The sequence below is a fragment of the Spea bombifrons genome, chromosome 3, assembly GCF_027358695.1.
Source record: "Spea bombifrons isolate aSpeBom1 chromosome 3, aSpeBom1.2.pri, whole genome shotgun sequence".
NCBI lineage: Eukaryota > Metazoa > Chordata > Amphibia > Anura > Pelobatidae > Spea > Spea bombifrons.
Genome location: NC_071089.1, coordinates 67,065,939 through 67,079,277, shown reverse-complemented (window position 1 = coordinate 67,079,277; position 13,339 = coordinate 67,065,939). Strand labels below are relative to the sequence as shown.

At 35.8% G+C, this 13,339-nt stretch overlaps 1 protein-coding gene across 1 annotated transcript in view; it reads left to right on the top strand.

Moving 5' to 3' along the window:
* BACH2 (BTB domain and CNC homolog 2) overlaps positions 1 to 13,339 on the top strand; it is a 128,882-nt gene that overhangs the window by 60,363 nt on the left and 55,180 nt on the right. Inside the window, exon 4 of the mRNA XM_053461053.1 lies at positions 4,544 to 4,695. Within this exon, the coding sequence (XP_053317028.1) occupies positions 4,663 to 4,695 (33 nt within the window). The 5' untranslated portion in view covers positions 4,544 to 4,662. The remainder of the gene's footprint in view (positions 1 to 4,543; positions 4,696 to 13,339) is intronic.

Genomic DNA, 13,339 nt, shown 5'->3' with positions numbered 1-13,339 from the left:
AGAACAGCATGCGTTTAGTGTAGACAGGAGTAGGGTAGGCCAAGTGCTAAAGCTCAGCCAATTTGCACAAGTCTTGGTTACTATCTGTCACTTTACAACTTATAGTTGAAGCTACCTAAATGGTACATGAATGAGGCTATTGTGGGTGAAATTCAAATCAGCCTCTATTGGGAGGTATAATCAAAGAATTGCATTTATTGAATGGGGCTTTGTTTAGGTGTGTGTTTGTATAATGTTTTCCTGTACAGAAGAAATACCCATAGCATTATGTCTGTTAGGAGATGTCTGTTTTTAGTTTAAAACATATTAAAATATTAATAGCTTTTGTAGTTCTATATTTAATTAAAGACTGGTTATCTTTACTACATGTGCAGAAGGTTATCTGTTTCAAAGTTTTCACATGGCAGAGTAATCTTTCGTGGAGTTAGTTTTGAAACAACTGATGAATGTGTTTGACTGCTCCTTCTTATACATAACAAAACTGCAATTGATTCGCGAGTGCGGCCACTTGTATACAGTAATGCTCCCAGCAATCCCTTACAACCCTCCCTCATACGATGCATGCCTAGGGTAAGGGTCTGATTAATTAATCTTTCAGCTTGTGGCGCCACAAAAAAAGAGAGATCTCTAAGTTTAAGTATAGTTTACATGTTCGGCAGCATTAAAGGAGTCCATGCTTGCTCTTCAGAATTATTGAACCTGGAAGCCTCCAATTCCTAAGCAGTCTTCACAAATATTATAGAGAATTTTTAATAAAGTCAAGACCTGACAGAGATAAGTACGGAATTCTAGCTGGCTCAATGTTTTTATAATAATTACAGTAAAATAACCTATTGATTCTGTATTTTACTGTCCAAAAGATAATACATATTGCGATGTTAGAGACAGTCTTAATATTATGTTTCTTAGAAAAGTGTCTTCATCTAGTCCTCTAACCAAAACATAGATAAGGACATCTGTAGGAGAAAGATGGACATGGAGATTTGGGTCCCAAAGAAGCACTGTCTCTGCTAATCAGCAACACTTGGAAGGCAGTGTCATTAAATGTACATTTGACTTTGCCAAAAGTTTCATGAAATTAGGAATAAGAGAGTAGGCTCTTGTTGGTTTGAAAAGAATGTATCTCCTGCTGCATTGGTGACATATTTCACAAATATCAATACTCAAGTATTATCTGTGGAGGTGGAGTTAATCTGTGCTCTCTCTGTAGAACTTCTCCATGGACCTCTCACAGGATCTTCTCGCTTCTCAGAATAAGTATGCTCCCCAGATAAATCCTCACAGAACCTAGAATGTGTGTTTCATGGGATGAATTTTCCAAAGATTGTCTTTCATCCTATGGTACACTTGGTTTCATGAAGAGGTCTGGCCACAACCCCCTCTTTCTTTACGAACAGCATTTGTCTCACATAGGTAGAGATACACAAGATGTGGCCAAAAATATCAGGTCACACCTCTTGTTTTATAAAATCAAGCAAATAGCCATGCAGTCTGCATTTGCAAACATTTGTGATAAAATGGGTAATTCTGAAGGGCTTAGTGAAGACAAGCATGGTTGTGATAGGATGGGAACTCTGCAATAAAAAATGCATCCCTCCTAGATATTCCAGGGTTAACTGTAAGTGGTATTATTGGAAAACGGAAGTGTTTAGGAACAGCAGCAACTTAGCCATGAAATGGAAGACCACGTAAAGTCAACGAGAGGGGTTACTCAGTGCTTAGGCGCATGGTGCGTAAAAGTCGCCAACGCCCTACTGATTCCATAGTTGAAGAGTTTCAAACTTCCACTGGCATTAATATCAGCACAAAACGAGTGAGAGATTCATGGAACGAGTTTCCATGGCCAAGCAGCTGCATACAAGCCTCACATCACAAAGTACAATGCCAAGCGTATTACACTGATTATTACCTGCCTAACGGCATTGTGCTAACTGTAAAGTTTGGTGGATGAGAGATAATGGTATGGGTTGAAATGGGTTTTTCAGGTGTTGGGCTAGGCCCTTACTTCCAGTGAATCCCATTGAACACCTTCGGGATGAACTGGAACGGAGATTGCAAGCCAGGCCATCTCATCCAACACCAGTGCCTGACCTCAAAAATGCTCTACTAGGCAAAAATTCCCTCAGAAACACTCTCGAATGTTGTGGAAAGCCTTTCCAGTAGAGTGGGAGCTTTTGTAGTTGCAAAGGGAGGACCATCTACATATAAATATATATGTAGTTAAAATACAATGTCATAAAAGTCCCTGTTGGTGTAATGGTCAGGTGTCCCAATACTTTTATCCATATAGTAGAGGTTCTGTAAACAAAAAAGGGAAGCTCGTCCTCTTGCATACTTAACTAAGTAGGCCCCACCATCCTGGAGGCTTTAATCTAAACCTCTTTTTGTAATACGATATAAATGACCTTTCAATTTGAAGCCAGATAAATAAACATACATACACACACATAAACATTTAATAACTGTATATAATTTGACAATTTCTTACAGCTTCACCGTTTTTGAGTTGTGATATTATTTAGAAGTTTATTTTTAAATTTATTGTTAGTACTTTTTTCCTGCTGTTTTTGTGTCCAGTTATTGCTGGGCATTTTGGGCAGGTCACCCAACCAAGACGTGTACGTTAAAGCATGACAGAAAAAAAAAATATTTAGGTAACAAGAAAGTTTATTGTGGGATTCCCCCTCCCTCAGTAAGAATTAAAATTCTTACCTCCATTTCTTGTCGACTGATAGGTTAATCTAACAAAACATTTAACGGATATAGTAGGCTATTTAGGAAGTAAATTGCAAACCACATTGCTTTGGGTCAAAATAGAACACTTGTGACTTTCCAAAAGAGAAGTGAATATAATAATTTAGAGATCATTAGTACAATATAGAATAAACTCTTGGCCTGGCTTAGATCTTGTCTGAAAATTTTGCTTATTTGTGACATCATGTATGAGTAAATGAGCTTTGCTTCATGAAACGCCTTTAAAGGTTTCAGTATTATGCAGTCAAATGTGTTTTACGTGTTGGAATGAGTAGGAAGCAGATAAAAATTTACCCTTTTCTGTATGATATTCCCGGCAGCTTCCTTATAGAAATTACGACCTTACTAATGTTAAGTTTCACATTTTTATATGAGTCATTTTTGTTATAAGATCTTTTGATTCAAATATCTGGTAATTACTGTTATTTTCCATTCTCTACTCAACATAATTATGCTTCATTAATCCAATAATTTATTATTAAAAAGAAAGATTGTTTCTGCTGCAAACAAATGCCAGAAAACCACTATTACAAAGATCTAGTTACTATAGAAACATTAACTATATTTAGATCTATAGGTATAGTTCCCATTTTCTCTTGGCACGTTTCTTCTTACCTTTCAAGGCAACAGCAGTTTTGGCCTAAGTAACAAGTCACAGACAATATAGGAGAAGACGCAGAAAGATGTGTTTACCAGGGATTCAGCAGATGCATTGTTACTGGACCCCCTAGGTCCAATTTCTTTGGTGAGGCTTTCAGGGACAGTGAACTGTGCCTTTAAATACATAGATTTTATTGTTAAAGTCAATTTCTTCAAAAAGAGCATCAAAGTCTCAGTTTTAAGACATTTAGACTTTCTACGTCAATTTTAGCAGCGCTGCTAGTTTTTTAGTGCATTTAGAACAATAAACATTCAGTTCTATACCAATATAATAATAATAATAATTTCATCTTTTGATAAATCTGTCATCTGTAAAGGGGAATAATTACATTGAAAGCTATAACATTACCCAGACCAGGTAACTTACCTGCGTAATTATTAATAAATAAAAGCAGCTCTGCCTTTCCATTTAATTAATTGTTTTGCAAACTATTCACTCGTATTATTTCTCAATTTCATTATAGCCTAATTCTCATGTATCATATGCTGTTTTCATCTGTCCAATAGTAAGATCCTATGTTCTACAGTTTTATACTATATTTAAACTCATGTAGGGAGTTTGTAAACTAAAATAACCAATGTATGGTTATGTATCGTTATTACAATATAGTTATGTATAGTTATTACAATAAAAATCTACAATAAATACCATGGGAAAGGTATCTTAACTCCTTAACTATTGCTAAGTTGATGATTGGTTCCGGCAGCCTTTGTATAGGCAAGTGAATGAAAATAATATACATCCATTCATTAAGTTGATTTGACTTAATTAGATAATGCTGGCTCTGACAAAGACTCAAGCCCAGTGACCTGGAGAACCTACATGTATATTGGATCAGCTAACTTTGTACTTTCTTCAATTCTCATTAGATATAATAAAGTGGCTCTGATAACATGGTTTTAATAATTATCAGTGATTTAGGTAGTTGCACAAACATGGTACAAATTTGAATGTTGTTCCTACGTATCTACTTTTTTGCCGACAGTTATCAATCACAGGATGTAAATACATAGTTAAAATCTAAGTGCATTCTATTATAACACATTATTCCTCACAACAGGACTTCTGTCAATCAAAGCATTTTTACATTTTTTTTTTCTGACAAAGTTTACCTTTATATTTTTGCAGGCACTGTGGTAATATCGGTTTTGGATATCAAACAACAAGTCTTCCTTGAGCCCACAATGACCTTCGACCAGGTTTATCAGTATGAAGACCAAGAATAACAGTTACATGATTTTTGGAAAATGTATATTAACAGAGAAAGGCACCATTTAAAGGTAATCATTTTATTTATTACTTGACTGGACTTAAAATCTATAATATGATTCACATATATTTGATAGTTTTATATTTGTAATATATAATAATACTACTACTAATATAGATAATATCATACATAATGAATAGCCAGTTGCATATTTTACGTTACCTTGGCTTGTTTTACAGCTGTTTGAAAACTCAGCAGAACCAATATATGTCAAGCCAAGAATAGATTTATAGAAAAGGTGCCTATTACTATAAAATGCATTCAATGAATAATACAGCTTTCTATGTATAATTTATTGTCATATTTTCTAAGCGTGCATGTTTATAGAATATATTATATCTCAGCAGTGAGTCCCCCATTCATCATTTATAATTAGATATGTAGAATCTACAGAATTAAAAAAATATATTAAATACAAATACAAATATAGGTGTGTGTACACCATATATACCCATGTATACAAATATCACATCTAACACACAGGACGATTAAAGTCCAATAAAGTAGGTAACTGCCTTAGGAAGGTATATCTCATACTGATACAGAACATCCCAAAAAAAAGTGAGTGATAAATCCAGACATGGTATAACCATACGATATGCTGACAGTTGATTAGAGTACAATCATAATAAATTATATCAAAGAAAGCAATGTCAAACAGGCTGTTCTCACCATCTATTAAATATCAAAGTTGGCCTTTTCTGTTTCAGAATTTACTTGTAGAAAAGAAACGGGTATAATGTATAAAACTAAAAATGCCCATTTTAATAAGAAAAGGCTTAGGCAGGAAAAAAAACAGCTCTATTTGTAGGCAGAAAGTACAAACTGGTGATGGAACTGTAAACTGCGCCTTCTCATGAATTTTAAAGGGGCCTTTGAAGAAGGCCACGTGATAAAAACAAAACATTTGTTAGGATATTTAAAGGAACTGATGAGTCAGCTGATGAACACACACACATCACTACATGTAATGATTTTGGTTTCGGAAGTTATTAAGGAAAGGGACTATTATTAAGAATTTTGTTTTATTTAAATAACATCCGTTTTTTTTTTTTTCTTCAAAAAGCTAGTTTCTTTTTGACGCAACTGATTTAAAGGATCTTGCGCACTGTGCACCATTTTTTTTCTTGGGCGCCATCTAGGAGCCACCAAAAAACCGCAAGCCGCCTTTCGTCATATCTATATGTTGGTATAAACAATACCTTAAAAATGTCTGTGCAACCCAACCACCTTTCACTACAGACAAATTATATCTGACTCATTGACAGCTTGATATTTCAATCGGTGGTACTCATATTAGTCATTGTTGGCTTTGCAGATTACTTGGTGACTCAGAAGAAGAAATGTAAATTACTTCGCAGAACATTGGCAGGAAGTGAGAGTTCTGAAACCAGCTAAGATTCAGACCACAGTTGTTCACTGTTATCATTAGTGCTTGAGGACTTTCGGTTGTATTCCTTAAGAAATACCGTGCTTACATTTGTAAAGAATAGCTAACTATATTTAGTTGGAGCTTCATACAGTCCGATAAAAAAGAGGATAGAATCTAGTATGCTCTTTCTAATAGGCAAAGAAAAAAATGTTGGGGTATATTTGCTGCTTTTAGACCTGACTCATTTCTGCACCCCGAGCCTTCCCATGCTGAGACTGTCTTTTTCCCTCTGCTTGGATTCTCCATGCAGAGCATTTAGATATGATGTGATATTCCAGCATTCCACCTTAGCATGGAAGACATACTACAGAGTTGTACATAGATATCTTTGGTATAAGTTGACCCAATTGGCTTATTGACCTGCCCCTAGGAACCCCCAGATCTGCTGCCCTAAGCTTTCCTGGCCTAGGCCAGATTATGCCACTGAATAGATTGCTTGGTGCTTTCAGTGGATCATCAATCTTACTGTTCATTAACCCCCATAGACCTATTTTTTTTTTCTTTCTTTGAAACCTAATTATACATGTATAGGTCAGCATGTATCAGTAGAAAAACATTTTCTTAAAATTAAAACGTATTCATTGATCATTCTTTATACAGTAAAGGTGATGTTCTGATTCACTGACAATTCTTTATTCAGCCGGCTACTTGTAAGGTTCAGTGTTCAGATTCCATGCTAATCATAAATTGTTCCTGATTTCTGAAACCATATGTTGTACCAAAACTAGAACTGTGTATAAAAAGTTGTATCACTCAGCCTATACCTGACCTCCTGAATTAGTATTGCATTTTGGCGTGAAACACCTATTGCTGATAGCAGACTTGGCCATGCTTTTCTGCAGATTGGCCATGCTGTTCTGACCTAAAAAAAAATATCTATTTTTGAGCTGACCAGTTAAATGCCTGGCAGTCATTTCTCAGAAAGTGATGGATTCCTCATTCCGTTCTCAATCTGGCAAACAATAGTAACATTCAGAACCAGTGCTTATAATAGAATACTGCTAATTATCAGCAAAAATATTTATAATAAGGCATATACAATTTTATGTGTGAAAACTTAACATATTCCACTTGCATAGCCCAGGTTCCAGTGGACAATCCTAATATCCAGGCACTGTCCTGCATGGCTGGTTTACATAATGCATTCCAATTTAAGATTTTTTCACATTTTCCAGTTTTATTTTCTTCCTTTTTTTACTGGTTAAACTTGTGAATTCATAAGCTTTTTTTGCTCCACCCCCCCCCCCCCCCTTATATATTGGTTGTATAAAAATTATATTGCCATACTTTTATTTTTGGCTCAAAAGCTCTTGCATTTGGAAGAGATTGCGGTTTTTATCTTGGGATTGTGGTTTTATACAACTTTAATTCTGCCCAAATGCCAAACTATGTGTAACCCAACTTGGAATGATTTAGAAAAACACTTACATTTATGCTTGGACATATAACAAAGACATGCTTCCTTTTCCAGTGACATAGAGCTTCATCAAAGACTTGAAAGTTTTCCCTTGATGAATATTCTTTGTATTATGAATCCTTCTGTGTTGTTTTTTTTTATATGATTTTTTTAACGTGACTCATTGTGAAGTTGGCTATTCATTACTCAGAGGACACGTAAAAACTTGGATCTGATACCAAAATAAGTTATTTATGGGTGTTTTTCAGTTCCAGAGAAACTTTGCTGTTGGCACATTTCACGTGGACTTATCAACCAACCAACATTGTAGTCAAATTGTAATGCTTTGCTTTAGTAACTGCGTAAATACCGTATGTTGGCATACCCCCAACATTTCAGGTGTCAGGAAACACAAAAGTTGACTGCAGATAAAAAAAAAACAGCCAATCTAGTCTGCTCGTTTTACCTTAATATTAATCAGTCCTTGGTCTCATTCTATATTCATATATTTATGCCTCCAATTCCTTTACTGTGTTAACCTCTTCTGCTAAAAGTCTATTCCACCTATCTAACACCCTCTGTAAAGTTACATTTTCCTTATATTACATATAACCTCCCACCTATTTTTCTTACATCTCAACTCCTTTGATAATAAACTTCCCTCATTTATTTTGTTAAATCCCTTTATGTATTTAAATGGACACCTGCGTTGGGAAAGCCTTACATCTAGTCAGTAAATAAAATCTCGTTTTTAGCGTCATTTGTAAAGGCCTATGTCCCAAAGGATATATGTGATGGATATATGTGCAGGTTAAAGAATTTTGCATATATTTACTTGCAGTTTACAGATGTCTATTGTCTGTGTGGATATTTATTTTTGGGTGTCCTTAGATACTTGATGCAGAGCACTTTACCACCAGAAACCTCAATAATGTGTAGGATTGTACTTGTGTAAGATTGCCTAAGAGTCTTTAAGTTGCAAATACATTGTACAAATCAACTAAGAACATTTGTAGAAAGAAAATTAAGGGGTAATCAGTAAGTATATTGTTGGTATTTTATTGAATAACTGTTAGCTTTGTTAATATGTGTTTAAATAGATGAAGAGGTAAGAAGGAAGTGGTGGTTGGTAGTAGCCTGTGCATGTCCTTCCACAGTTCAGGCAATTGAAAGGGAGTAAGCAGAAGTGTTTTTTGGACCTGTTGGTAAAAATGTTTCCATCCATCCTCCAGTGAGATTTTTTTTTAATGTTTTTCCTCAAATACAGCTGCTTGTGATGGTGGCTAGGCATCAGCTGCTTGGGGTGTTGGCTAGGAATTTGTCACTAGGGAATATCTAGCCAAGGTAGTAGGTGCTATATGATATATATATAATCCCAATACCATGCAGTAATGTCATTTGAGGTGATAAGTGAATTACGTTTTTCCATGTGTTAGGTGATTGCTTGCTTAATTTACCAACATCCCACATATTTTATAATCTCTTACATCAAATTGTTATATACTACTGTTATTTCCTGTCTACCGATTGTAAAGCGCTATGGAATTTGATGGCGCTATACAAAACAATAAATAATAATTTGGGAAATACCATCTGCATTCAGAAAGCGATCAGGTCACAGATAGTAACTATCTACTCCTTAGATAAGCCACACAATGTTGACCTAAATCAATATACAATTGGTAATCTTTACTAGATCTGCTCTACAGATTTTGGTGAAAACAAGTGTACCTCACTGCAGGAACTTGGTCAGCATTCTGTCTCAGTTGGGCAGTTGATACACCTGATTAAAAATTCCTAAATGAAAAATCCTTCTCTATCAGGGAAGAAAAACATAGTTTCAAACTTTAAGATAAACTACCTCCAACTATTATTATTACGAGTTGAAAAATTAGTTTTTAAAAATCACCATAATTCAGCCCAGTTTGGTGTTTGAACAGGCAAAGTAGCCCAAAGTAAGATAAAGCCAGATTTGTGTCAGTGCTAAACTGCATATACAGCACTGTATTTTATGCTCAATGAGAAAAATATTTTTTTTTTCACAGGACTTCCCCTTTAATTGTCTTTGCATTTTATGCACCTGAAAGACGGTTGAAATTATTTTTTTTACGTTTCCGTGAGTTTTTGTGAAATCAACTAAAATCAAAAGTGTGATCAAATTTGCAGTTACTGCAAATTCATACCAATTGTTGAATCAAACTACAACTCAAGGGTTTTTTTGAAAAGACATTTTCCAAAAACAATTTACTGTAAGTGAAGCTTATATGTCCTACTAGTTTGGTAATTTTCTGCCTTCGTATTTCTGATATGGGACTAATGAAACTCAAAAGCAAGCATTTAATTATTACATACAACTGGTGAAACGGACAACTATTTCTTAGTAACAATCTTTAAAGTCCAAAGTGCATTCAATTTGTCCAGGTGGCATCTGTCTATTCCCACTAAAGTGAGGGGATACACTGCAGAATACATTTACTTTGATTAAATGAATTGGGGTACTTTGACTTAGTGGCAGGTTACGTAATTAATGGCCATATAATGTGACGGAATCCCCAATATTTGGCTTCATATAGGTGTTTTCTGCGTATGGACTGAGCTTTGTTTTGTTCTTTGATTAGATTAAGCTATAAAAGGTATTCATTTTACTTGCGATCACTTGCCTTTTCTGTTGCAGCACTACATAAGTAGTTTTCTAGGGCTATGTATGGTAGAGAGAATTAGAGAGAGAGGAAAAGTTGGAATGAAGTCTAACCAAACAGACGTGGCCATCAATCAGACCTTCCAAGAAATCAGTGACACTGCAAAAGAAGTCCTCTTATCACTTACATGTGTGACCCTGTTGCTGACGTCTCCAGTGTAACATGTCTGTTTCCTCATTCCTTGCATATGGTAGACCTTTCAGCTTAACACACTGTCGTCACACTAACCCTATATGTGAAATTAAAGGATCAGTCAGTGTCTGACATATGGGAAGGCAGTTGTGTGACTTTTTATCAGATATTCTCTGCATATAATTTCATAGCAATGCATAGCTCTTTTATACATGGTCTAAACTTTTATTTGAAAGCATTAAAAGGGACAACAGCTCTTAAAATCGAGCCATTGTTATTATTGATCCATTATAATATGATCTTTATGGAAACAATGTGCTTATGCATCTCAGTCTTAGTGTCATTCAGTTAATTACATGTGAAGTATAATTGCTTAACTGATTTTTCACTTTTCTGTTTTTAAGTAAGTATCTCGGCTCATAGTCTCTATAGAACTTTTCGCTCCACGTAGATAGAGGTACAGAATTGTACCAATTGAATGAAAATGAATTTGTTAAAGGGATAGTAATGTCTATGACTACCCACTTTAAATAATTTTTTAACGTGCATTCTTTGATAACTAAGTAAATAAATACATTAAAATAATGCTGTTATCTGGCACAAAGTATTTGGGGTTATCCTACAGAGTTCCCCATGCATTTGCGAAACAGACAATAAAAAATGTAAAGGGGCCACGCAGCTACCATATTGATTAACATGCATGTCACGGCTGGAGTGTCCATTTAAAAATGGCAGCATAAAAACTGATTTGCAAGACCTTGCAAGACGAAGAACATATTATCCCTGAAGAAGATACCTAAGTAGCTTCCACAACCTGCAATCTAATGCAATTTAGTCAGCCAGCCAATAAAGGTATCACCAATTTGTTCATTTTTACCCACGGTGTCAGCCGTTTCAGCTGTCTTCTGATGTTATTCTTGGCATACATATTTAATTCAGTAATATCTTGTTGAACTGCTAGTGACATACTGACCAAAACCAAGGCAATTATTTCCAACAGCTTTATCACATTAAAAATGGTTACAATTACTCTCAACCACAATGAATTTGTTCTAGGTAAACACATTGGTACTGCCAATGGAGATCGGTAAAATAGTGGGATAGTGTAACTGTTATGCCAAAACTTGAATGTGGGAGACATAATTTCCATAGAAGAAACATGTCTAAGTTGCCTTAACTCAAGTATCAATGGCTACCAACAACTGCACGGGAAAGTGTATTTATTATCAGTAGATTGTTCCCATTCTGTCAATATTTTTCCAAATACCTGATAATGCTGCCTACTGGTTGTTAATTGCTATGCCTCTTGAAGATGAAATTTGAGAAACGTATGTATAATAACCTTTTATTGTTTCCTTGAGGCGAGAAGCCATCTCGATTTGCAGATGCAGCAAGGACATTATTTTATGCCTGTTATGATATTTCTCACAAAAGACAAAAATGTATGACACTAGCAAACAGTTATCATCATTTAGCCCCTGCTGCTGTATCTTTGTTTAACTGTGTGGTTTGAAAAGATGCTTTGTCGTAATTATGTTGAAGAATGGTTGCACAGCACGCTAGAAAACCCAAATCATAATCATAAGACCTTTAGCCTTACATGTACAGGTGAAAAAAAAAGAACACAGTTAATGTGAAATGGAAAATACACTCGCCATGATTTTCTTTTCATCTGGGTTGCATTGAAGAATAGGTGTGGTTCTATATATTAGACATTCTAATCTTTCCACACACACCGCTGGAAGCAGACATGTTGATGTCCCGTTCTAAGGCGTTGGATGATTACCCTTCCCCATTTAAATTATTTCTTGGAAACCTAAAGATAAACCTGTTTAATGCAAGAAATCACGGGATTAATGTGTCTGTAAGGATTTGTACATGTTTGAATTTGTACATTTTAATTGCTGACTTGACCTAATGTGATATGGTGATCTGGCTCAAGATAAACATGCGAACAGAAGGTACCCCTGAACAGTACCTCAAACCTTTGTTTCTTTAATTATAGTAATGATATATATCATAGAAGCATCCAAGAGCAGGCTACCCAGAGCTCTCCCGCTTCTGAGGAGTGGCTTTGTAAGGGTGAGACTAGTTAGGTGTGGGGATGTCTAGCCCATGCATAGTTTTACATAGTAACATAGTAACATAGTTCATAAGGTTGAAAAAAGACCAAAGTCCATCAAGTTCAACCTATATACATATTGTGTCCCTACCGTGTTGATCCAGAGGAAGGCAAAAAACCCTTATGAAGCAGATGCCAATTGCCCCATACCAGGGGGAAAATTCCTTCCCGACTCCAAATATGGAGAATAAATCCCTGGATCAACGTTCTGTCCCTATTAATTTACTATCCATAACTTGTGATATTATTGCTTTCAAGAAACACGTCCAGGCTCCTTTTAAACTCTTTTATTGAGTTTACCATTACCACTTCCTCTGGCAGAGAGTTCCATAGTCTCACCGCTCTTACTGTAAAGAACCCCCGTCTGTGCTGGTGTAGAAACCTTCTTTCCTCCAGCCGTAGAGGATGTCCCCTTGTTATAGATACAGTCCTGGGTATAAATAGGTCCTGGGAGTGATCTCTGTACTGCCCCCTTATATATTTATACATAGTTATTAAGTCCCCCCTAAGCCGTCTTTTCTCCAAACTAAATAACCCTAATTCTGATAATCTTTCTGGGTACTGCAGTCCTTCCATTCCCCTTATTACTCTGGTTGCCCGTCTTTGAACCCTCTCCAGCTCCACTATATCTTTCTTGTACACTGGTGCCCAGTACTGTACACAGTATTCCATGTGTGGTCTGACTAGTGACTTGTACAATGGTAGAATTATTTCCTTGTCATGGGCATCCATGCCCCTTTTGATGCACCCCATGATTTTATTTGCCTTAGCAGCAGCTGCCCGACACTGGTCGCTACAGGTAAATTTACTGTTAACCAAGACTCCTAAGTCCTTTTCCATGTCAGTCGTCCCCAGTGTTTTCCCATTTAATAC